At 43.8% G+C, this 26,713-nt stretch overlaps 1 protein-coding gene across 4 annotated transcripts in view; it reads right to left on the bottom strand.

Annotated features, from left to right (window-relative positions):
- The window catches only part of prex2 (phosphatidylinositol-3,4,5-trisphosphate-dependent Rac exchange factor 2), a 97,145-nt gene that overhangs the window by 50,817 nt on the left and 19,615 nt on the right, over positions 1–26,713 (bottom strand). For all 4 annotated transcript variants that reach the window (XM_071528188.1, XM_071528186.1, XM_071528189.1 and 1 more), the window contains exons 4-17: positions 25,156–25,260; positions 23,010–23,111; positions 21,772–21,933; positions 18,057–18,190; positions 16,942–17,045; positions 14,708–14,857; positions 14,023–14,164; positions 9,354–9,454; positions 7,923–8,026; positions 7,747–7,796; positions 4,015–4,090; positions 3,110–3,182; positions 1,533–1,675; positions 934–1,026 (exon numbers count right to left, since the gene is read on the bottom strand). In XM_071528188.1, the coding sequence (XP_071384289.1) occupies positions 934–1,026; positions 1,533–1,675; positions 3,110–3,182; positions 4,015–4,090; positions 7,747–7,796; positions 7,923–8,026; positions 9,354–9,454; positions 14,023–14,164; positions 14,708–14,857; positions 16,942–17,045; positions 18,057–18,190; positions 21,772–21,933; positions 23,010–23,111; positions 25,156–25,260 (1,539 nt within the window). The remainder of the gene's footprint in view (positions 1–933; positions 1,027–1,532; positions 1,676–3,109; positions 3,183–4,014; positions 4,091–7,746; positions 7,797–7,922; positions 8,027–9,353; positions 9,455–14,022; positions 14,165–14,707; positions 14,858–16,941; positions 17,046–18,056; positions 18,191–21,771; positions 21,934–23,009; positions 23,112–25,155; positions 25,261–26,713) is intronic.

Below are 26,713 nucleotides of genomic sequence, written 5' to 3'. Positions count from 1 at the left end.
TAAACACAAAAGGAGACCTCAAAAATGTGGCGCCCTTTAATGTATTCTATTTCTGCACTAACATACTCCTAATGTTAGCATCGGTGTCCATGACCACAAAGCGACTTTAGTTTGAGAGCAAACAGTACATTAAGAGGGTCATATTTTTTTTGACTGGTGATCAAACCATAATTTAACAACAAAGGCCTCAGCTAACTGCCGCTGATCTGCTGTAATGGCATCACAGCATTGCCAATTAACTTCTGGAAAACAGAAATTCAAAGCTACACATTGTGTAAATCCAGTGGTATAACAGTAAATAAAAAGGTGGCTAAACAATGAGCTCCAGTCTCTGAACACTATAAGGCCAAGAACCACCAGTATAAACAAAAAGCAATCAGATTAGAATGAATTCATGGTTTATTTTACATCATGTACTAGCTATAATGTACATTGTGTAATGTGATACTTTATTGATCCCTGTTGGGAATGTCCCCTTTCACTTGCCCCCCTCCAGGGAGGTCAGAGGTCAGGGACGGAAACGCCTGCAGCTGGTTGGAATTCAGTGTCTTCCACTCAACTAACATCCAATTTACAACATATTAGAGAGGGGGGCGACTACCATGTTACAAACAAAAAGACATTGGTTGGGTTTACTTTCCCGTTCACAGTCAGTAGTGCTGATTAAGACAGACACTGGAAGAGAGTGAAAGATGAAGCGTATCAACTGTTGAGAGGATGAAGGTCTTCACAATGTTATGTTTGAGAATTGAGTTGTTAGGTGTATGAGTGAGAGACGAGAATGCTTCAAACTTCAGAGTGTGGTGCATGCATTTATGTTTGTGTGCATATGAGTGTGCATGTGGGTATGTACATGCATGCATGTGTGTGTGTGTGTGTGTGTGTGTGTGTGTGCGTGTGTGTGTGTGTGTGTGTGTGTGTGTGAGACCTCACCTCAGCCGGGGAGCCCTTCTCCACAGACTTGATGATGGGGACTCTGTTCCTCTCTTCCAGGGTAAAGCCATAGCCTCCGTCACTGGGTCTTATCTGGAAGGCGACATGTCTCCCATCAGCAAAAACCCAAACCAGCAGACCAAGGCATTCTCACAGAGCACAAACACATACACCACAAGCAGATACTGGTACAGACAGATAGCAACAGTGGTGGTATTTGCTCACTCCTCTAAAAAGAATGCTTACTGAGGTATAAAATGGACTTTTGCAGTGTTATCGGTTTTCCCTCTCACAGCTGCGTGTTTGCTCATGATTTACTATGCCTTTGGTTTACTCTGAGTTGTGGGTAAGTTGTAGCAAAGTCAAAGTAAGATAGATAGATAGATAGATAGACAGATAGATAGAGAGAGAGAGAGAGAGGGAGAGAGAGAGAGAAGAGAGAGAGAGAGAGAGAGAGAGAGAGAGAGAGAGAGAGAGAGAGAGAGAGAGATAGTGTTGATCTCCTGACAATGTGTGGTGTTTTTTCAAATCTATATATGTCTGTGCATTCATTTTAGCGCACTGATCAATCAATAAGCCACAACAGAGTGAGCGCTCACCAGCAGAGACTTGGCGATGACATTCTCAGCTATCTTCAAGTCGTGCTTCATGGGCTTGTGTTTGGTGTTGGAGCCCTCCATCTCCTCATCAGCAAAGAAACGAAACAATAAGGGCTCATCCTTGAACTCGCTCTTTTCCAACACTGAAGGAGGCAAAAACAAAGAGTATGAGTGAACAAACAAAAGACAAATAAGTGAATAGAAGAGTTCAGCATAATTACTCCCCAGGCAAAAAGACAGTGCTTAGCCTCAAGGCAACTGTATGAAATAAAGCTTGTTCTAGTTCAATGACCTACGCTTGCTTTTTGGTGGTTATTTGAAAACTATCTAAACTTTCTTATGCATGAATTCTTTATTTGTACACAGGGAGACTGCTTCTGGAAACTGGGTCCACTTAGAATAGCAGAGTCTGGTGATTAACAGGAGTGGAATATTCAATTTAGAGATAAAAAGTAAACATATATGCCAGAAGTAAGAGGTTTATACATGAGACTAAGTGACAGCAAGAGTGTTGCGGTGCCACGCATACACATCATGCAAACCCCCCCATGCACATGCAGAAACACACACACACACACACACACACAGTGAGAGAAAAGGAGACCCCACTTGCATGGCAAAATGGCATTTAGAATTGACCCAGTCTCCACAGCAACAAAAGGCCTTGACCAAGACCTCCAATTTGAAATGGAAAAAATAGCCCTGAGGGGAAAAACAGAGTTTCCTCTAACATTCCCTCACTTCATTCCCCTAAAGATCAGATATAGCGCCAATAGTTTTAATAGCCACATCGTCAGGCCAAATAACTTACTGGCACGAATGGTAAAATTAGCCTGTAGGCTGTGGAAGTGAAAGGAAGTTTGATGGCTGGCGCTGTTATGTTCCATAGATGTGCTGGTAATTTGTAGTGTGAGGCTGAACTGTGGGTAGTTTAGAGCAGTTACATCATGGGGTACAGGGAGACACGTTGTGACTCATACTGTAGTGTGTATGATGTGGACTTTGGCACGAGGAAAGCACAGAGTTAAAAACAAGTCTGACTCTCATAAACAAACTGTAACCATGGCTACTGACCATTTGCACTTAAACTGACAAACATCCATGTGTTATCTGCCAAGTTCTCACAGCTAAAGCAAACCATGCATGCACCCAGTACTTGGTCACTTAGTCATATGCACACAAGTATGCATGAATGTAATGATAGTATATACAAACACAACCACAGCCATAACCACACACACACCCACACATGCACGCATGCATGCAGACAAGCATGCGTGCACACACACACACACACACACACACACACACACACACACACACACAAATTCATTCAGTGGACTGGAAAAAAAGCTCTATTTCTGTAGCGTGTCAAAGGGATTATAAGTAGAAATGGAAAAGGAACAAGAGCAGTTGTGTTCTAAAACAGGATGTCAAATGCCATGCACCCTCTGTATGTTTGCTCCAAAGCATACAACTCTCATTTAGTAATTGATGGAGATGATTCCTCCGTCAAGCAGTGGGATTGGAACTTTTTTTTTTTGTGGAAGTCTTCAGCAGGGAAAAGTGCTGTGTACCGTGATGCATGAAGCCATTGTCACACAGCTCCACCCCCAAGATCAATGCTTCCTCTCTCGTCCTGCAGTCCCCCTGCACCGGAAAACAAGGGAGGAGAAAGGGAGAAAGAGAGAGAGAGAGAGAGAGAGAAAATGGATGCAGAGTAGCAGAAAAGAGACAGAAATTCAGGATGAGTATAGAGAGAGAGGACAGAGTACACACAAGTTGAGAGAAACAAACAGAGTGAGAAAGAGAAAGAGAAAGAGAGAGAGAAGGGAAGAGAACAAAGGACATTGTGTGTTTAGAGAGCAGTCAAAATGTCACACTCACACCTCTTTGTTCCTGCATCCAAAAAGCCCCCCAGGCCAGCAGAGCCACTCCACGCTCCATCACAAACACAGCCAAAATGATGTCTAGACAGTAGAGTGTGACAGCTCTTGAAGTCCCACTGAAGGACAGAGAGCCTTTCCGCTGACCCGGGTCAAACACATTCACGCAGATTCCCGCACACACACGTAATGTCTGTCGTCGATTCTGTGGTCAACATCTACATTTCATTTCTCTGTTGTCATCCTGGACAGAACTATCAATCCGTCAACCTCAAAGCTTCCTGTCAAAGCCAATAAAGCTCAGCCGTCTAATCAATTCTGCTTTTCTATTTCCTTTTTGCTCCGCTGAGAGCCTCGAGTCTGGTGGCAAGAGGCTGCGCTTTGTTGTCTCAGTCTCTTTCCTCTGCTGCATACTTGAAGTGACCCGCCTGTTATGACAACAGCCACTTCCCTCTTTCTTCCTCTCTTCCTCGCACCTTCTTTCAACTCGCCTGTGCTTCCGGTGGGGGCCAGATGTGTTTCCAATATGCACAGACACCAGCAGGGGCCATTCAGAATAACATGTGGAGGATGGAGGGAGCGGTTTTAGGGCTTACCTGTGCTATGAGCCAGTCTATCAGCTTGTTGGCCATCACCACTGATTTGTAGGTCCGCAAATGGTAGTCCTTGTCCCTGGACGGGCATGAAAGCAAAAGTAAAACTTGGTTAGAAGTATTACCCAAATAAAATTGTACCATTGAACTCTGGACCATTAAAGTCCCCACGAAATTAACTTCCATTACTTTTACCTCCTGGAAAACACTGTAACTTTCATATCTTTCATCTCATACGTCACTAGTAGGTGTAAATATAAATTTCTAACCAATAAATCCATCAGATTTTTGAACAACCCCTCTGCACCCCTCCCATCAAATAAAATTGCCTTTCTCTCCCTGACTCATATTTTGTTGGTTTAGACTTTTGAATGATCCTTCACAGCCTAACAGTAAGAAACCCAGGTTCATGCACATGTGAAGTAGTATTCATTTGCTCTATTCCACCACAATAGCTAGAGACTCAAGACCATACTGTATAGGAAGACTAATAATTTCCACTGTCAGCCGGGCATGGTCACTTCTCAAGAGTTGGCAGTTGCATCATAAATCTAAGTGTGTTTCTGACAGTCCATGACAGCCTTTACCAGCTCCAGGCAGTGAGGCTGGTGGAGGCTGCAGCAGTGTTTGGCCCTGGGGTGCCCCATGTCAGTGTGGTGTTGCTGTTCTCAGTGTTACCACACAGCGGGATCGTGCCAGACCCCGGGAATGCTGTCTGAAACGGAGCCGTGACTTTCCCATGAACACAGGGGTCTCCCCAGGGACACGCAGGGGCTGAGCAGCAGGCCCGGGAAAGTCCAGAACCACCGTGACTTCCACCACCGCACCACTTCCACCGCATGCAAGCACTCGCTCACAGACACACACACACAAATATATATACACACACACACACACAGCCCAGGGAAGTCAAAAATGACATGTAGGCCAAGTAAAAGTCCAATCTCAGCTGTCTGGAGCACCTCAGAATGTGGAGCGTGAGAGGGCAAGCAACCCCCCACCCCACACACACTCTCCCTACACACACACACACACACACACACACACACACACACACACCTCCCTCGATTCCCCCATAATGGAACATTCTATTGCATAACTGCATCTGACAGCCTGTGTTGGTCTGCGTTGAGGACGGTGGTGTTGGTATTCGCTGGTGAAGCACGTCGCTCTGCCATGCCATGCATAAACCACTTGGACCAGAAGTGGTGAGAGGCACCCTGTTTTTCCCCTGAACCGGAGGCTGGAGCCAGGGAGGTTGGGGCTAAAGCGGGTGGTGCACACTGAGGCTGTCAGAGTGAAAAATGGGGGGTAAACAGCGGTCTAGTGGGGAGCCATATGCCCAGCATAAGGGAAACGCCAGTTCGAGGAGTAACAGAGGAAAAGGTCAAAGAGGAGGTTTTTAACTTGCCTGCTGCTTTGTGGATGACAGCCGCAAACAAAACAGAGGAAAGTTGGCCTTGCCGTTCTGTGAAGGGTAAATGGATGGCGTAGTCCACCCTGTATTTTCAAAGCATCATTTATGATTCATTACACTGACGATGCTGAAAGTTCTAGCTTTTAATCAACAGTTTCAATCATGAATGAATTACACCAGTATCATATCATTAGCTATTATTTTGAAAATCCTACACATAAATCCATAAATATTGAGCTGCTGGAAGATTCATCAGCATAATGAAGGAACTTGCCAATATTTCTCAGACATTTACTTGATAAGTTTGTTTTTCCTTTCTACGTGAAGATAATTTATGAGTGACCTTCACTGTGTGTTTGCAGCATTTCTATGGAAATATCAAAGCTCCTTGTCATTGGATACTGGAATGTGTAACTGTATGTAAATGGCACTAGCCTATAGTGACATTCAACATTTCAAACTGGTCAATCAGATCCCCTGGAGGGGATGGATTCACAGCTTTCTTGTGAGGAAAGCGGGGGCGTTAACACCCAGTCAGACCTTCCCCTCCACCCCCCTCCTCATCTCTCTCGCTCTGCCAGGAAATTCCACCTAATTAGGCAGGGGCTGGTTGCTCCAATTAAACCCTGGCATTCCCAGGCCCTGGGACGCATTGTACTGGGCTCTCAGTGAGAACGTACTGCACAGATACTCTGGCTCACACCGCACACAACTGTAGCACGAAGACACACACACAGACACAGAGTTTCTACGTCAAGGGATTTGGCCCCGACACAAACGGTAATGGGCTGAATGCTGACAACCACCAAGCACACACACACACACACACAAAATCACCCCTAAAGCTGTATGGTAGTCGGATCAAGCAGAAAAACAGACAAGCTTCCATCTGTAATATGTGGAGCATCGATATGGCCCCTCCAGCTACAGCACAGTTTTATTGGGGTGAAATCAAAGCTGTTCTTCAGGCCATTTGAAATCCAACATAAACAGCTAACCTTGATGAGATCCTTTGCGGTAAAACACATTAACAGTCCGTACCTCAAACACTGTTAAAATGGAATTTAGAAAAACAACACCAAAAACCAAAGCAAGCCAACAAATTACTCCTATAAAGTGAGATTGCTCCACTTCTAACTCTGTTTGCACTCTGTCAAACAAAGGGATGTTTCATTGCATGTGCTAAAATTGCCCAAAAAACACCTGTTTTGCATTTGGGTTTCAGTGCCTATTTCATGGGCATGTTGGATGTTTCTGGCAAATGTCTACAGTAGTTACCGACAGTAAGATACTTTGAGACCGGCTACCCATGAATATAGTTTTATCATACCATGTGTATATCTGAATCACTTCACATATAATGGAGCACAGGACTCCAATTTCAATGTTAAACGCTTGAAAGCAGCAGCACTGATCTTCAGATATAAAAATTATTTTGCATCACTGTTGTATGGTGAAGAATTGGAATCAATGTTTGCTTGCTACAGCACTACTCTGTGTTAAGCCTTTTAGACCACAGAATCAATACGCTATCAGTCACACTCAGTGAAATGTGCACGTCCTGTGTATTCCAGCTGAATGGCCCCTCTATAATGCCTCATCACAGGCATGAGTCTATTGTTGTAGCTGCGATGAATGGATTGAGCCATGTGACCCAAACATATCAGTGTGGACACAGAAAATGTCCTGAAAAAAAAAAGCCTGTAGAAGAAGGGAAAAAAACACAAGTGGGGTCCACACTGTTTACATCCATCAGCTGTTTGTAGATTTCCCGCCAAACTGCAGATTTGTACATAATCGGTGAAGCAGATCTTAACCTCAATTTTGTATTTTTGTTAGCCGGTCAGTGTTTAACATGTCGACTTTTACCAACTTGTCAACAGACTATCAAGTGCTGAGAATGGATATGAAACGCTCAAAGGCACCAAGAGAGACTGGCTGCAATGTTAGCCATTTATCTGTACCCCACAAGTACCCAGACTGCTCATTTGTATCCATATGAGAAGCTCAATCTTCTTCGCCACATCTGTGCTCTTCCAGACTGGGCAGACAAGCTCTGCCAAGCTCTATCACCCACAGGCCCTGCCGCACTCCATCACCCTCTTTGCCAACTCCTCCTATGTCAGTTCCTCTTTAAAAACAATGAGCTCATAGTTCACTGTGATATTCTCTCCTCCTCTCTGGTTGCTCCAACTTTGCGGCGGAGCTATTTTTAGGACTGGGAGCCAGATGCTAAGCTACTGGAGCCCCACCTGCCTGCTTGAGGTGGGAAAGGACACTTGGAATGCAATGGACTGGAAATGAAAATGGCCGCCTACCTGATGACAGGAGTGAAGAGGCTGTGGAGACGGCAGAACAACCTAACACCCTGAGAAGAAGAGAAAAAAAGAGAAAGAGAAAAAAGAGAAAGAGAAAAAAAGGGAGAGATTTTTAGTTGTTTCAGTGATAATGTCAGTTCATTCAGGGTATAGATAAAATCAGAAATAACAGTTACCTTAGATATGACGTCCTGCATGTCACTTCTGGGGTGGTAGGTCCCGTCGTCGTAGCGAAAGCGGTACAACACAGGCTCCGGTTTGAACTGGTGTTTGTCTGTGACTAAAAACACAATTCATGACATAAGGATGCTTAATGAAAGAAGAAACAAGTGAACAGTCCCAAACCCTAAATGGAGCATTATTCAACCTGCTTAAAGTTTGAAAGTATAAGAGGTTTAAAGACGTATTCCAGCCCAGCCGGGCTGTATGCCGGAACAAGCTTTCCAGGCAAGTGGAAGAGACTCCAAACTCATACTGAGTGGTCACAGATAACACAGCTGCTCAAAGCTCCCCGCTCCGCTTGCTTTAGGGGGCTTTGTTGAAGACCCTCCTAATAGGAAACAGTTGGCTCTGCATCTTTGGCTGCAGCCGTGTAGGTTCCATTAAAGGTTTTTATGAAAAGCTATTCTGTAGCTTTTCACATGGGGACTTCTAACTGCACTGTGAAAGCTCATAGGAGTTATTCCTCTCTGTCAGGGACAGCTCCAAAGCCCAATCTCATTTCTCTCTGTTAGGAAGCAATAAAGCACCCCCGAGTGATTTAAGATGCAAGTTGGCCGGGAGCCCCGGTCTTTTCAGGAAAAATACATACAGAGCAGTACGCACCATTTACTGTGAATGCGATGCATTAACCAGCTTAAGCCTCATGCACTAAACGCATTGCACACTTCTTATCCAAAGCCACAGAGCAGCCATTGAACCAATCTTGCACAAACATTAGGGCAAGAAGAGATTAATATTTATAATCCCTTACCTAAACAATGTGTCAAGGGAGTGTTTAAAAGGGACACCTGCTAAGACATAAGTAAGACAGCTGCAGCTACATTGTAGATTCCAGCTGGAGAGTGAAATTATTGTTGTGAAACTCTTAACTAGTTGAATGAGGAACATTTAGTCGACATCAACACATCACACTCTACACCAACGGTATAATAGTCATGCCCCATAGGACAAAAAGAGTTTCTTTCAATTGCACAGCTATTGATGTGCTGAATTTGCACACATGATGCTTGCCGCAGTTTGCAGTTTTGCACAGCTATTCCCACTTATTTATTTATTAGCCATGGCTACTATTGGTTCATTGCTCTTATTAATCTTAGTTGCATTTTTAGTGAGCTCAGGTAATGTTTGTTTTTTGCCCCACTGTCCTTCTTTTTATTGTCTCTTACTGTTTGATGTTTCTTTATTGTGTTGTTATTGTTTTTCTAAGGTATCGGTTGTGTTGTTGTTTGGTCCTGACTGCAACCAAATTTCCCATTGTGGGACAATAAAGCCTTGACTTGACTTGATAAAGCCTTGACTTGACAAAGCTAGAAGTTAGGCCAGGCAATGGCAAGCATTTGTATTGACTGTAGAAACTAAGATTTTAGGAGGAGAAGGAGACCTACCATGGTGGATGATGCCATTCTCCAGCAGAGCTTGTCCCAGGTGAACCCCTTCCTCTGGGTTGCCTGTCTCACCGATGTCCATCAGCCAAGACACAAGCTCACTGGGGACACACAAAACAGCACTGATATAGTAGCATACACTCACTCAAACATGAAACAACAAACACACAGTAGACCCAACTAAAACCCAGTAAAAAAGTATAAACCTTTTACTTCATCTTCAAACAGCTACAAGGCTGAATTGCTATCAAAGCAACTCTACAAGAACATAAAGTCAACAGATTGATGGAGGAAGGAGTGTATTTCTCCTTGATAATCTGGAAATACAGGAACCTAGAACTAAGACTGGGGGCAGAAAGACCTTTACCACCATTCCAGAGAGCCTTCATGACTTACTACGAATAACATTTACTCTAAACTGATGTGACTATGGCAACAAACACTGTCTTGGCAAAGCGACATGATTTATTTACTGTTGGGGGCCACATCTGTTTGTTAAAACAACCAGCAGGGCTTAGTTCATCTGTTTTGTCTTGTTCTAACTTTAACTTTATTTATTTTAGACACACAATGTGAACACCATCAAATCCAAGAGTATTTAATGGCTCTCACTTGAAAATGTGAGATAATTTTTGCTGTGTATCATTTACAACTGGGAAGAGGAAACAAACACAACCGCTGGAATAACAAACACGGCATCCAATCTTCTGCCGACCCAAATGGGCTAAATGGGATAATTCTCTATAATTCAGTGATTCAGAGAGAGAGAGGAAGAGAGATAGAGAGAGCGATAGAGAACAAAAGAGAGAGAAGGAAAGAGAGAGAGAGAGAGAGAGAGAGAGAGGACCGAATGGAGAGAACAGGGAGAGCAGCAGTAGCCTATCTGATTACATCCTTGATGTCCTGTCTCCCCACAGAAGCCAAACAAACATGGCCGGCAGCACCAGTGGAATTCTGTGGTCTGCCCTTCCAGCTCATGATGGAGGCGGTCGGGTGTTACTGTGGAGCCATCAGGAGGGCCGTCAGGGGTTAGAAAAGTTTTTTGGAGAAACAACTGACCAAATACACCACCCATCCGCCCCCTGACACCCAACACACACACACACACATCCCACATCTTTCAGCCTTTGCCTCTCATCCTTGACGTCCTTTCTCTCTGCGACAGACCACAGGGGAAAAACACGGGTCGATAACAATGTCAATTTGTCAACCCCTGCACCTTAGTCATGGAGAGAAAAAACAACACCCTGAACGTTTTGACTACATAGTTCTCATGGCCTTGGGCAGATAAGGGTCACTTGGGCAATGAACAGTTTCAAGCTGTTCGACCCACATGTAAATACAAACCCTACTATCTGACAACCAGCAGAGGTTTCTTTCAGGATTTAGTATATTTGATGTTTATGTTGTTTATGTTGTTTATGTTGATAGAGCAATGGCTCACAGCATTGTTACCTTCTTTTACAATATACAACATTGTGCAGGATCAGTTTGCACTACAGCAAAAGGTGACCCAGGTCATGTCAAGGAGGACAGTAGAGGATGACAGAGGTGGGCATTCCTCAAAGGATGTGTAACCTTTTTGTTGACCTATTAAAAAAGACCTTTCACCAACACCTATCACAATAGACCAACACCATTGTCTGTCATATATGTAAAAGATATAACCCTTTTTCAGTATGTATTCCACGTTTAGGATGGGCTGATAACAGCCGGATGGAGGTGTCTGCCACAGGCATTTTCTAAGATGAATTATACTGTCGCAGCGACCAAACCACAAATAAGATTCTACCGTTTAAAGGGGCGGAGTTCAAGACCCAGAAATAGCTCTGGGCCTCGAGGAATCAAAAAGAGAAAGGGGAGGCGTGCAGAGAGAATAAAGAAAAAAACATTTCACAATGGAGAGAGTGGGCTGCGTCTGAGCCATAGGCAATGTGGCTTTCATCAGGAGACATACCATGCTGGTTCCAATTCTCCAATCACGCCTACAGATGATCATCTCGAAAAACATCTCAGACAAGGGAAGTGCTGAGGGGCTATACATGTCTTTTCATCCACAAGTGGTCATCCAGGTGTTAGCCAAGTTGTACGAAGACGGATAGGCTTTCATAGGGCTTCTGAGAGGTTGTAGCTACCTTGAGCTGCTTGCTCACCTTATGATCTCCTAAAGTCAACCAGGCACCCACTTATGACCAAGGTTTGATCCCTTTAATCTTTTTAGCTGACAGATCCATTCCTCCTCCAGACCGCGAGGGATCTGGTATTGTCTGCATGGACCAAAGGAGAAAGTTACTCCCCATTCCAAACCACCATGCCATGTAACTTGGCCACAACTATGTCCAATTGGACTTTCTGGTCGCTTTTTTCTCTCCACGCTTTTAAAAATAACAGGGATGTTGAAATGACTGTTTAAGCTGCAGTGATTTGAGCGCGATTATTACCAGTCAAAACATCTCTGTAAAAATTTTAAAACAAATGGAAAACACGGGTCATTCTGAACTGAAGTGGGGCGTTTTCAAGACAAACTTGTTGAGGCTTTTCGAGAATCAAGAGAAAACTACAGCGGAAATAACATCCGACCAAGGCTGTCTTGTGAAACTATCTGATTTTATTCCTAACTCTCTTTAAACTGTATGCGTTACACGGTGTCATCACTCTATAAAATAGGCTGTTGGCTGTCAAATACAATCTGCAGTCTCAAACAGGCAGAACTCCACAGCTACAACCATCTGAATGTAGATTTTATGACTCTGATCCAGCCATGTTCACAAGATGGTGTCAAACTCTCATTCTCACAACCAGCCATAGGTCTATAATGTGGAAAGCAGATTACAGTTAGTAGATGTAGAACAAAAGAGTGAGACTGTGCACTCAGATCTTGTTCAATATGAGGGATACACAGAAGAATTGAGGTTTGAGGTCTCTGCTCTCTCACGGCTTTGGAGAGCAAGAGGTGGGATATCCCATCAAGATTTACTGTAAAGTGCTTTCAGGCTTAATAAAAAAAACAGTACATTATATAACGGTGGGGAGTTTGAGGATCAGGTGGTTCTGGTTGGTAATACGACGGAGAGACAGGAACTCACGTATGTCGATGATTGGAGTTAGCAGTCCATGCCCTCCAATTATCCGATTTTGAAATAGATTGCTAGAGCAGCACAGCTGAATGCAAGCCGTGTTTCCCATTACAGGATTAGAGCCTGGGCAAGATAAACCGGCTTCAGCCTAACTCTTTTACCGTTTCACTTTTGTGAAAACCTGGCAAGCTGGTGAACCCTGGGGTAAAATATACTTATACATAGGAAAGACATCTATGTCTAATGTGATGAAAGCAAAATACTGAAAGAAGAAGCACTGAGTACATTCAGAAAAGGAGGGAAAACACTCATACATAATTTAAAATTGCTGAAAGATAAGATTTGGGGGACAGCAACCATGAAAAATTCTTACCTATCAGCAAAGGCAGAATATATAGACATGTTAGACGCATCAAAAGTGAACCTGGAAGGTGCACTAATGTAGCTGTGAAAACACAAATACACGATGACATACACTATCAGTCAAAAGTTTGGACACACGCTTGTCTTTACATCAAAACTATGAATAACACAAATGGAATTATGCAGTGACCAAAAAGGTATTGAACACAGCAAAACTATCTTATATTTTAGATTCTTTAAAGCCCTTTGCCTTGATGGAAAGACAAAGGCTTTGGAAAGAAATTCATACATAGGCATCAACTTCACTATTTAGATTTGTCTAAAAAACTAATTTCAAGCATTTAAGCATAAGCCTTTAGATCAAAATGGCTTTAAGATAATGAAAAACACTACATTCAATCAGGTGTGTCCAAACTTTTGACTGGTAGTGTAGGAGCGCACACACATACCCACACTCATTTGATTTCACACACACACACACACACACACACACACACACACACACACATGCACAGCTGCCCTCTAGCGTAATGGCCCCTCTACGGTAGTTACCTCATGGATTCCTGAGCGGAGGGCTTACTGTAATCCAACATGGTGAGGGAGAAAGCGAGCGGTCAGCGGGGCCGCAGACGGATATCTCCCTGTGATTCATGACTGGCCTTCAATGGCCGAGCCGTCCCTAGACACCACACTAATAATCCTTAAATAAGATTCATGGGCAAATCCGGCTGGATTTGATTTTCCCATGACTGAGACGGCAGATATACATAACACGCAGTCTCCTGAACAGAGAGCGCTGAAGCTCCCCTCTCCCCAGCTGTCTTTAGAAATCCTTGCCAATTTAGAAATGAAAGAGGGAACAGAGAGACTGATCTTGAATACAAACGTGTTCTGTGTAATCCGCTCTGAAGGTATTAGGCATATAGGTGCTATTATTCAGTCAACTGGAGCTTAATACTGTACGTATACTGTACTGTACATCACATGTGAACAAGCGAATACAAAGACAGAGAAATCCTGAAACCTGAAAATAATCCACTCTATCCATCTATACAGAGGATTAGATATTCATTCTGGTTCATCTCACCAATTAAGACACCCATGGAACAGTCATCCAGTTTATCGCTCACTCACTGCCTCACACTTACAGAGCTCACACTGACTCCACACACAGGATATGACAACCTGTGAACGCTCAGCGGCGCCCAGTCTGACGGCATGAGCCCTACCTTCCCAGGAAGCACTTGGGGAAGGTGGTGAGCTTGCGTTTCCGGTCCTTAATGAGGTGTCCCTTGGTCATGAGGTGGTAGAGCTTCTCGCCCTTCTCTGACACCATCACCCACGTGTCCTGCTCCATGCCCAGCCTCAGGCCTATAGGGTGAGGGAGGGAGAGAGAGAGAGAGAGAGAGAGAGCGTGAGTACACACTATTTCAAAATGGGCGACATATAAACAATCTGTTATCCTAAATCTGTATCTTACACTCCGCACATTATACATTATATATGCATTACCGCCATGTAGGAAAAATAGACTGCAGTAATGATGCAATTAATCAGCCTGCTAATCTGTTTTAACACCTTAAAAATCACATCACATCAGCACACACACACACACACACAGACACACACACACACACTTTATCTCTGATTTGTTCTCTTTTTCTTCTTTCTCTTACACACACAAGCTGCATACTAACCAGGGTTGGGATTTATTCACTTTCAATAATTTCAAAATCATTCATTGGTCTTCATTCATTGGTCTTTACTGAGAGTATACATACATACATTCACATAATCATATTGCATTCAAGAAATTTCAAGTTTTTTCAGTCAAGAAATCAACTTCCTAAACTGGCTGAAATGAGAGTGAATTGAGTCCCACACTGACACTAAGATACCAAGCCGCCTTCTTACTTTTCCTTCGCTCCCTCTCTTTCAAAATGGCCTCCAGCCACTCCTGCTTCTCCTCTGGGGTCTTGGCCATGCAGACGAACCACTTGTTCTTGGCCGTGTTGTGGATCTTCCAGCCGTTGTTCACTATGTTCCCGCTGCTATGGTAGTCAGCTGCAAGACAGGAGGAGAGCACACAAACACGATCTTGACTCCACTTGTTTTATAAAGTCCTCTGTCCCCGCAAGGGGTGGACCAACACAAATCCGCTATTTTGACTCATTTAAGCTCGGAGTGCTTTTGCACGTTTGAAGGGAAGGGCCATTAATCAGTGGTTGCACCGATGATGACATTGTAAACAGAGTTGTTAGGACGCAGAGTTCAGAGTAAACAAGTGTTACCACATAAAACACAGTGCTAACATGAAGCAGTTCTCCAATGACTTGCTTCAGAGAAAACAGAACCGAATCACTGCTGTGATAGCAACGCTATGGGTCATACAGAATTGGAAAGAGCAGTGGTTCTCAACCTGGTGTCCACAGACCACCAGGTGTCCTTGAGGGCGTCCCAGGGGGTCCTCAGCAAATTGATGAATTGTTAAACTTTTTTATTATTTCATAAGAAGTTAGAGAATGTAGAAGAATGGCTATTTTGATCATAGTTTCACCGTTATCTCTCTACCTACAATACAGATAGCCATGGAATTCTGCACAAAATCATATCTAACAATAAGAATATTATTGGATTTGTGTCCGAAGGAAAAAATCTCATCAAATGGGGGTTCTGTGGCCCTAATGTGTAATAAATTAGGGGTCCTCGATATGAAAAAGGTTGAGAATCACTGGGATAAAGAATACCCAAAAGAGGGAATAACCACAAGAGGGTCTGGAGTTGCCAGAGAGCATGGACAACACATTTCAAATGCTTTAAAATTCCCACAGGATTTCTCATACAGTGCTGTCTTGATTTCAATAAACAACATCCATTATAAAACTATTGAGAGTAATGTGCTCTATCTTAGTGCACATTCACACCCTGAACTAATTTTTTCCCAGCAGCACTGCCATCAGGAGCCTAGCAGAGCTGCAGTGCTGGCCCTCGTAGCCTCTCCATCGAGCGCCCCATTGATTATCGCTCCTCTCCTTTAATGAGATAAACGAGTGGACACACATGCAGAGAGAGAGTCATCCATCAGCGTTATTTACTACTGAGCCCTCAAAATCCTCCCCCAGAGCCGACGGCTACTATTGATCCTCCACCTAGACTCAAATATAGATGTTAAGAACGTCAAAACATCCAAAGAATGAAAATAAACTTCTGACAGTGAGTTAAGTTAAATATTCTCTGTATCTGCTCACTATTTCTATTTCTTAAAAACGCTTCAAAAGTCTCCCTGCTTGACCTCTGATTTTTCCCTCTTAGGGTGTATCAAAAAGCAAACGAAAAGCATCAATTGCAATCAGATCTAAAAGTATCTACAACATGCTGCCCTCTACACGGTATGCCTTGCGGCCATTTTTCGACCTCAGACAGAGAGAGTGTGCGCCTGGGAAAAAGTCGCGGTGCTTTCATTACGTTGGAATCCGATCTAAAAAACTCCTGTCGCTCTGGATTTCAGATTGAGATCTCCAGCCTGTGGCGCAGAACACCCACGAGTTACTGCACCGCCGCCTGCCTCGTGTGTTTATCCTCCCTCTCCCTCTGCTGACCCAAACCCATCCATCTCTCACCAAAAACACCCAATATTACTGCCCATCTAAGTCCACTGGAGAGGAAATGATGGCTTCCACAAATATAAATGATAATCATTGGCTATGTGAGGCCAAGAGACACAAGCGCTTGAGTTCACCAAGTACCAGGCAGCGCTGTCCCAAGGATATGTAACTATAGATGGCTAAAAAAATGTTTATAGGTAAATCTTATTTTTCCATCGGGCCTCAAAGTATAAAAGTACACAGTTGTCCACCAATTCGGGCCAAGGTCTATGTTGTCAGCCTGCCTATGCGGGATATTGTGGCATATTTTTAAACTCCTGCTGCCAAGACTCCTGCTGCCAAGATAGAGAAACATTTCACTGGTGCTGGAATAAAAGATAAGGATCTAGAGAGAGAGAGAGAGAGAGAGAGAGAGAGAGAGAGAGAGAGAGAGAGAGAGAGAGAGAGAGAGAGAGAGAGAGAGAGAGAAAGAGAGAGAGGGAGAATATACCTATGAAACTATTTAGTACAATAAACTTTGTATGTGTTTACAGGATTGCTCACCTGTGCCATCGTCCACGTTTTCCACTTCCATCACCTCGGTGTTGATTCTCCCTCTGAACAGGTAGCGAGGACCCTCGGTGGCGGCCTTGCTGTTTTTTAAACGCCTTGAATCGAGAGAAGAAACCCACAACGATTAGCCCACAACGTTGTCTTCGCCGTCATCATGATTAGAGTTCAATCACTTCTTTCATTGCATATAATTAGGCCCAACTACCACAAATAACCCAAATTAAGTCAGGATAACTCTCATATTCTGCTTATAATGTCATGGCAATACATTTGTTGCTTTTGACAATGAAGGGATCTGCTTTTATGCACTACCTGTGCACTCTAAACCCCCCCATACAGTACATAAAAGCAGATCCAAGCAGGTGGCAGCTTGGCGTGGCGTTGTGTAAACAAAAAAAAAAGCCAGATACACACACAATTCAGGTAGCGGCATTGCCAGCAACTGCATCAATAGCACAGTGTGAGCAGCACAGACCTGGTTAAATAGAAGTTTATACAGACTGAAGCATGTGTGTGAATGGTGAAGAAGGTGAAGACCAAGCTGAGGCAGATCAATGGCTGGCTACCAGCAAGAGGTTCCTGACTGAACTTGCTTGGATCGTATTAAATGTCATGCTATTTGGTTTAATTACACCACAAAATGATGTTGAAGATAAATATAGTGTAAAGGTAAATTGATTAAGATCTCCACCTAGGATAACCGCATGTCCCTGCTTCCCCAGGTTCAAAACCCACCACATCTTTGTCTCCTGCGTCTCCCCGGCTACATAACTGTTCTTTTTACTCTCACAGGAACCAAAATACTTCCAGGAGTGCACAGCTCACTTTCCTTAAAAAAGTAAAGGAACTGGTGCACTGAATTATTTATTGAGCTCTTGCTCTAAATGTTCCGTACAAGTATAGAGGATGATTAGAAATGGATGCAAACAAGGTTTTTATTCTGTCTCTTAAATAAATACACACTCTAGAGATTAGAAATGGATGTAAACAAGCTTTTTATTCTGTCTCTTAAATAAATACACACTCTAATGAGAATTTAATGCCTTCTTCTGCTTTGTGGATTTTTATCTGTAGACCAATGAATAGAAGTCAAATGGTGTAGACACCTGTTTTTCTTCTTGCAGTAGACCAGCAGCTTGTCGAACAGGAAGAAAATCCTCTCCTGTATGTTCCCAGCTGAAATCTTCAGCAGGACGCCCTGCATGAGCATCTCTGTGCAGGTATCTGTGATGTTGGAGCCCTGGAGACGGACAGGTGGACAGAAGGTCAAACAGACAGATAGTAAAACAAATAGACAGTTTGACATACAGTGAGAGCATTTACATGCATATTAATATTCTGAATATGAGCCTAAGGTTTTAGTCGGGATATGCTGTTTACTTGGAACAATCAGTAACCCGCAGACAGTCCAAGTACTGAATATCTGAATGTTTACAGCCTAGATGTAAACATTTCATCCCAATGAGAAAGTGTGTCTAGACTATAGAAGTATGTCTACAAAGTCACTTCTATGCCAATGAGTGATTACGCATAGTCTGTTAGTGGGAGGAGGGGTCACAAAGCCCAGTCTTTCCTGTTCCCCCTCTTAGGGGTCTGTAAAAACACTCCCGACTTCCTCTGAGTAGATTGCTGAGGGACTTTAAAATACACGGTCGTTAATAGCTTCTATAGAATAACATCCCGTCCAGTCAAACTATGTGTTGCATTGTTGCGCCTGGTCACCATATTGGTCGGGTCCCTGCTGCAAGTGATAAAATGTGCAGCCTTTTCCCTTACCTTGTCTGCTTTGGGGATTTATGTACCACGTTTGATCGGCCCTTTCAGAGCTAAAAATAACCCCCGCGCGCACAGAGCCGGAAAATGTGCTAAGCATTTCCTCCTGCTGGAGACATCGGCAGGCCAAAACCTATCCCGCTTTTTCCTTCTTTCTCTCCTCGCCCTCTTCTTTCTCTCCTCGCCCTCTTTATTCTCTTCCTCCTCCCTTCCTTCCTCTGTTGATCATCTCTCACTTTTTTCTCCTCCTCTCTATTCCCTCATCTATTCCTCCATCTCTTCCATTCCCTCCTCCACACTTATTTTATTCTTCTCTCCCTCTCTTTCAGGTCCCTTTTACTCCCCAGCCCATGGCCAGATGTTAAACTAATCTGCAGCCTGTAAATGTGTGCACACCAGACATGGCAAGGCCAACTTCTCTTGGTCACTTCAAGAGGCCAACAGCAACATCCCACTGGTCCAGACTATAGAGCTGCATTTCCTTAATGGAAGAACAGACACTTCCCTTTGTTTCATACACTTTTAACAGAACCCCTTGACCATACACTTCTTTGGGCACAGACCTCCTCACTCGTTCTCTGCAGTCTTTTTCCTATCACTCTTCACGTCCCTCTTGTTCCAAAGCTCCACAGAGAGGGTATTCAGAGAAGCAATCTGAAGCCTAAACAACACTTTAAACCCTCAGTCATCTGTTTCTTCTAAATCTCATCCCTCTATTTTTACTGTCAGAGGATTGCCAGACATAACATCTGTAGAAGAGGAGAAAGGATTGGGGACGACAAAGCAGGATATGCCATTAATTAGTGGAGTCGTATGGAAGACTAGTATATACTGGATTCCTAAGAGGCATCTGTCAATTAGCTGTAGATAAGAGCTGTTTGCTGGAATGCTGTGAACTTAACAAGCCAAATCAAGCAGACTCCACAACTCAAGTAGACTTCAAGAATACTAATTAAACTAAAGAATAGAACAGAATGTGAAATTAAACACAACTCTAAATTAAGTTCTGAAATTAACATATTTCTTTGGTAAACAGTGACAGAACACAGACACTTGCAACACTAACCAACTGGCAATCATCACCCTGACAAACGCTGGCAGCCGTCACCATGGTGACCACGGCGCGCCATCGCCCTGTCTCTCCCACGCGAGGCCAACCTGCCAGGATGCCCCGAGGGCGTCCAGCTGTGGAGAGGGTCAGCGCTAACAAGCAATCAGCCCAGGCGGAGGAACGAGAATGGAAAAACAGCGGCTCTCATAATCATTCCTCATCCCTCCATCCATTCCTCAAACACCCACACCAAAACACAAGACACCACCATCCGTCAGTTCTCTTTTTTTCTTTTCCCTCCAATCCCTTTCTTAGTTCCATCCCATTGAGAGCTGCAGCGTCTGGCGGGCAGCAGCAAGAGTGTCCCGCTCCAGAATGAGCTAATGTTTATAATTAATAAAAGCGCCGAGGGAAACCGCAGAGTAGCTTAGGCCAGGACCAGGCCGAGTAAATGTTAAGTTACCCCACCCAACACTAGGCCTGATTCTGATACATCACACTATTCTTAGCTGTATGTGTGTATGTGTGCATGTGGTTGTGTGTGTGTGTGTGCATATGTGTGTGTGTGTGTGTGCTTGTTTGGATGTTCTTGGTATGTGTGTATGTATCCACAGGCCCATGTGTCAAACCACCAAAGGCTAAAAGAGACATTGGACTTGTTTTCGAGACCTCTGAATGTACTCAGAACACTATGTGCTGTTAATTGGCACTAGTTTGAAGCTTGTCCTGTTCATTTTTTCACTCAGAGAAGCCTGAGTGCAGTTGGCTGCAAACAGAAATATTCAGATTCTCCCTCCTACTTAATGGGTGCAACACTGTGAAAGGTTTTCAATTCCTAATTTTCTGTCTGTATCCATAAAAGGCCTTAATGAGACCAAGTCTGAATCATTTTTGGGGCCGTGTCTTTATTAAGGCATTCCATATATATTTTTGTCAAAATGATCGCCCAACTATTTTTGATTCTGTGGTATATTTTACTACGGACCAAAAAACCTGGCTTACAGCCTTTCTAAATGTGCTGCTTATGCTAAAGCAACACACTCTCTGTTGTCAGTTAGCCTAGAACAACACACACACACAGAAGCTAGAACATCTTGGTCACATGCGAGGAAGTCTAGTCATGTGTAAGTCGCTTTGGATAAAAGCGTCTGCCAAATGTGAAATTGTAATTGTAATTGTAGTCATGCTCTGCCATATTTTGTCTTATTCTCAAGTTGAAAGCCTGTGTTTTATTTAATTACAACAGCGTCTGTGTCTGCAACTCAGTCAGAAGCAGCATCAACAGCATTTGCAGCGTCTCTCACCAAACTGCCTGTAATCAAGTTCTCTTTGTCTGTATGTGTCCAGGAAGCCTTTAGGCCCTCTTTGCATGAAGCCAGGTCAATTACATAAGCATCCCGGGTCCTTGCCTTACAATTACCACCATTGTTTTCCCTTTGCTGCCACCACTAGGCCTATTGACCCCTTATTAAGGCATCCCAGAACTCAGGAAGAAAACTAATCAGGCAACCTCCAGACCAAGGCCTGCGGTCTACCTGATGATGATTGGATCAGTCACCAAGAAGCGTGAACCGCTTTAACTACAGGCTCATCCAGGCGGAAAGAATTTGGCCATTGTGAATACAAGTCATTGTTCCCAGAGAGAATGAAAAAGCTTAAAAGGCTGTAAAAGTCACGCCACTTGGAATTCTTGTTGAATTGCTAGCATTGGGCTAAGTGGCTCTAAATAAGTCATGACTTTAAGCTTTAGTAGGGTAAGCTGAGCAGTGACTTACGGGGGCCAAAATAACACTACAAGCTCACTCTGACAATACAGCATTCAGAAACAGTCGCTACAGCCATTTAAAGCAAATGTAATACAGCTACCTAAATTCCATGGTATTAAAAGATTTTTCTTAAATTACAAATTGGATGAATCGATTTGACACATCATAAGAAATATGGAAGTTAGTATGGTCATTAGATGCAGTATATTGTTGAGGCTAGGTGATGCTCACCTCCCAGCCCTCGATGTGGGACTGCCATTCTTCCAAAACCTCCAGCTTTTCCATCTGTCTCTTGGCTTCGTTGATGCTAGAACACACAGCCTTCATCATCTGCAGAGACTCCTGCACCAGAGCGTAGTCGTTGTGCTTCTTAGGGGTCCTCTTCAGCAGCTCCTGAATATGTAAAGAACACACACACACACGCACACACACACACACACATTACATATTACATATATTGACAACCCTCCCACTCTGTCTTTGAGCCGGTTTGTGACAATGGAAGTACACACTTTTCACATGCACACGTGTGCGCCCAAACGCAAACACACACACACACGTGAAACTGCTTTGAAGTCACATAAATTCAAATGACCGTTGAATTTGCTTCCAAATCATAACTTTCACAACATGAAAAAACTGAAAGATAAATATTATTTGCTTCCATTTCAAGTCCGCACCACCTTCCCCCTACATCTCCCCCTCACCTTCCAGCGGTTTCTGAGTTTACAGTCTATAGTGGTTAGCTATAGAAAAGCCCTGCTACTGCATGTCATGGTCTAGCGAAAGCGATGGCAATCTCTGGGTCTACAGTCTAAACACTGTGTTTCAGCACGTCGGCTACAACAGGGCAGATTTACACTGTTCTGGATATTCCTGCAGCCACTGATGACTATCTGTGGTATTTTACAGAGAGGAGGAGGCCTTGGCAGCTCCAGCTGTAAGACTTCAAATGGCAGAGCATCAGATTACCCCCTTATTATTATTACATCTCTGTGCCCGTGCCGCCGGCTGTTTAGAGTACGCCTGTGTGAATTAATAGATCTTAACTGGATGAATGAGATGGGACAGCTCGGATCACTTAACTCAAACAAGTCTTTGAAAGAGTATTTCATTTCGCTCACGTTTCTACGTGGGGAAAGGGAAATTTCAAAAGTAACAACAGAGTCTGCAGGTATGAATGAGCGCAGTCATGTGTCTGAGCGCTCAGCTGGGCAGGGGAGGTGATGATAGGTCTTGTGTTATTCCTGCTATGTGGTTGTGCTGGGCGAACTAAAGCAGAGACGTGTCAGAATATGAGAGCAGTGTTTCATTAGCGAGGGAGAGGTTGATGTGAATAGGACGGGACAGCCCTAGCTAATGACTAGGCGGTGGTGGAAGAAAAGAAGAGCAGACGCTGCCCTACAGAGGTGGCACAAGGGTGTGGTATCATCATAATACATGGTTAGCATGCACAAGGCCATACTCACTCTGAGCAGCAATGGGTACTTGCAGATCCTCTGAATAGGAGCTACCAGGTAACCTTCCAGTGGGACCTCTGTGTTTTTTCTGCCTCCCAGCAACATGCAGTTCTGGAGGAGAGGAGAGGAGAGGAGAGGAGAGGAGAGGAGAGGAGAGGAGAGAAAAAATCCTCAGAAAAGAGCATCAACTCACAGATGAACCTTGCCCTAAGCTGATCAAAGTGACACTGAATGTGAGCTAAAGGTTATTAGGTCAACAGCTAACATCTATTCTCACCTCCTCCTCACCACAGATTGAGATGAGGTGCTGAATTACAGTGTAAAAAACAGGTCAGGCTTTGTAGTACACCGTGGGCCAAAGGTTTAGTGGAGGTTAGTGGGCAACTTGAGGTTTGTTCCACCCTGGTCATTGCGGGGGTTGGGAGGTGACCTGAGGTATATTAGCCCAAGGCCGAGTGCAGGTTAGAGGGTAACATGAGATCCACATGGCCCTGATGCGAGGCTAGGTCTCCACAAGGTCGAGGCTATAAAGGCTCCATTAAATCAAATTCAATTAACATCTCTGCCTCCTCTGGTCCCCGAGTTCAAAGACACACAGGAACACTAAATCAGAAATAGAGCTCTCGGTTAAAACTTCTCTTCTCTGATGGTGTGTGCGTGTGCAAGCATGTGTGTGTTTCATTTCTCACTCCATCAATTGCAGCCCAAGAAAAGGCCATATGCTGGCCAATCAATACAAGCAACTCTGTGGTCATACACTGGTTCTTCTGGGGGTGTAACAGTGCTGTAGGTCTCCGTTTCAAAGCGCTTTTTATGAAGGTCTTAAAACAAGTGTGTGCCGTTCTGAGGCAAAGGAGTAGGTGTAAAAGGGACTAGCTTTACAAACTATCAAGGCTTACGAGAAAAAGTGAAAAGTATGGACAGAGGACAAGAGACTGCAAACAGCGTGAAGTGAAGAGCTGTGAGAGGCAACAGAGAAAAAGAAGTGAGCAGCTTGACCTCTCAGTTTATTGAGCCAGCAGTGGGGATGTAGTCATCCTTTTGTTCTAGCAACATGATGCTCCCCTGTGGAAGTAAGAGTCTCCCAGAGTGTTGGGACAGGAAGAGGGAGTCCGCCCACACACAGGGCAGGGTCACTCAACGCCTCCACCTCTCTGTCAGACACACTGGAACATACAGTGCAGGGCTTTACACTGTCCAGCTGGTGTGTGTGTATGTGTGTGGCTGTGTTTGTCTGTGTGTATGTCTGTGAGTGTGTGTCTGTGTGTGAGCTTTGTGTCGGTCTACCAGTGCTGTAATACTCTGAGTCCTGGGCTCAGACTCAAGGCTGACTTGACTCCCAATTTTGATAACTCGTGACTGGACTCTGACTTTATTATCAAAGATTCAAACTTGAACTTGAATTTGGGCTTAATCACCTTAGACACAGACTACACATCTTTTCAGCCTTATCCTAAATTTGTACCTGATCATCTGGTTGGTTAACAATATAGAAAAAAAACAGTAAATGCACATCCCCATGAAGGTTCCTGTAAAACTGGTTCTGAACCTAAACAAAGAGAAAAAGAAATGTCTGCACACAGTATATTGCTGTCCCATGCTTTAATTTCACCCACGCCAACTAGAATATTTCGCCCAAACGTAGACAAATCACCTAAATGCAGACATAGGCTATGAAAATGTATCTCACAAGACAACCACTGATAGGATAACGTTAAAACTGTTAAACTGTTAACACACTAATACAAAAAGATATAATAGCTTTATGCTTTAATTTTCAATTTGTTTGTTCATTTTTGGCCTATTTCTAAATACAAAAAGAAACAAATTAAATGACCAAAATCCACAACTTAGTCATAATTTTAACTAATAAACTAGCTTTTAATGTGACAGATATACATTTTTATGTGTTCTTTTTCATTTCTTTTAGCATAGATTACTTGAACTCAAACCGGTTGCTCAGACTCAGACTAAGGACTTGAGACTCGACTCGGACATGACCTTGGTGAGTCGGAGCTGGACTCTGATTCGAACATTGAAGACTTGGGACTCGACTTGGACTCGGGGTTTGGTGTCTCGACTACAGCACCGCTACATCTTTGCCTGCACATTACGACCTGTAACATTATGTTTACAATGCGGCGGCCCCTCTCACCAGTAAACATGTCCGGACGGTCCTGATCTTATTGAGCTCCAGCAGCAGCCTCTGGGCCTTCTCATGGTTCCCACAGTACTCATCGTAAATCTGGAAACGGCTCTTCTGCAAGACACAAAGAAAGAGATGGTGAGAAAGAAGCATGAAGGGGTCAAAGGGAAAGAAATAACAGAGAGAAGGTAAAAGAGAAAGAGGGAGACAGAGACAGAGAGAGTGACAGCAAGACAGAGAGGTGTGAGGAATGAGCATACAAGTCAAAGGGAAAGAGAGAGAGGGAAAGAGAGCGAAAAAAGAAAGAGAGGGAAATAAAATGAGAAGGGAGCAGGACGGGACAATACACCAGACAGAAAATGTGACTGCAGAAATAAGGAAAAAAGAGAGACAAAGGCAGAAATAGACCACAGAAGAGACTTATGAATTATATAGTGTGAATATAATTCCTCTCCATCCACCCCCCTTCATCATGAAATATATAGTGTGTGGGGGGTTGGAATCATATCCTGTCATCTGCCTTGCAGGCATATGACGTTATGACAGCCCACTTTCCAAACCGGCTCTCATGCCAGTCACACCCCATTGTCTTTTTGAGAGGCAGCAGTGGGACCAGACCACACTGCCTCTAAATCAGTCAAACAAAGTCACTACAAAGCAGCAAAGATGGTGGATGGTCTTCAGCCGCGCCGCTCGGCCTCGAAAGACAAACCTCATGATGTGGAGAGACGATCTGACATGACAACAAATACAAGCGCCTATGAAAACACCTTTGAGTTCTAGGTGGAGGTTAACTGTAATACACCCCCCCAAAAAAAGATTGAGTGTTTTCTTAGGCTATGGGGATCACTTTTACCGTGGCCCAAAAGGGAGTAGTGGAATCTTTGGTCAGCATGAATCAATTTGCATGCCTGAATCACCAAGGGATTTTGATTTGCCAATCACTCCACTGTCCAGTTGGCTTAGTTTTTACCTATTTGTGTTTCCTCAGCAAAATTAGATTGTGCAACTGCTTCTTGGAAGTCCTGGAGCATCAACAATCGATCACTTCAGAGAAAGGAAATTTCCCAGGAGTTAGAGAGAGAGAGAGAGCGAGAGAGAAGGCAAGAGAGAGAGAGAGAGAATCTGTCCTATCTCTCTGGTCTCGCAATGATCAGACATGACAGAAATATGATCATCAGTCATGCATGCTAGATTAAGCTCTGAATTATATCACATTTTCACAATGAGGTCACTCATCGTAAACTTAACTGTACCATCTGTACCACTAAATCATGTCTCTTTCACCTGTATAAACAGCAGCCCGCCGCTGCACCGGGGCCCTGCTGGCTTTGAGGGGAGGATTGCCACAGGTCCAAAAAGTCCTGAGCAGAGAACCAGCCCCGAGCCAAGCACAAGTACAGCAAGATTTATTGAACTTTGAAGCCTATTATATGCCAGTCTGCCTCACGGCTCCGCATCAAAGAAATATGATATATAATGGGAATCTACAGTATATCAGAGCTCTATCAAGCATATCACACATGTGCACGCTCTTCACAGCGCTCATGGGAAATCCAGAGAGATA

Source organism: Centroberyx affinis, unplaced genomic scaffold, assembly GCF_046629955.1.
Source record: "Centroberyx affinis isolate AG114_WGS23_722 - 3 ecotype Tasmania unplaced genomic scaffold, CSIRO-AGI_Caff_v1 ptg001632l_1, whole genome shotgun sequence".
Taxonomy (NCBI): domain Eukaryota; kingdom Metazoa; phylum Chordata; class Actinopteri; order Beryciformes; family Berycidae; genus Centroberyx; species Centroberyx affinis.
This window is presented reverse-complemented; position numbering and strand designations above follow the sequence as displayed.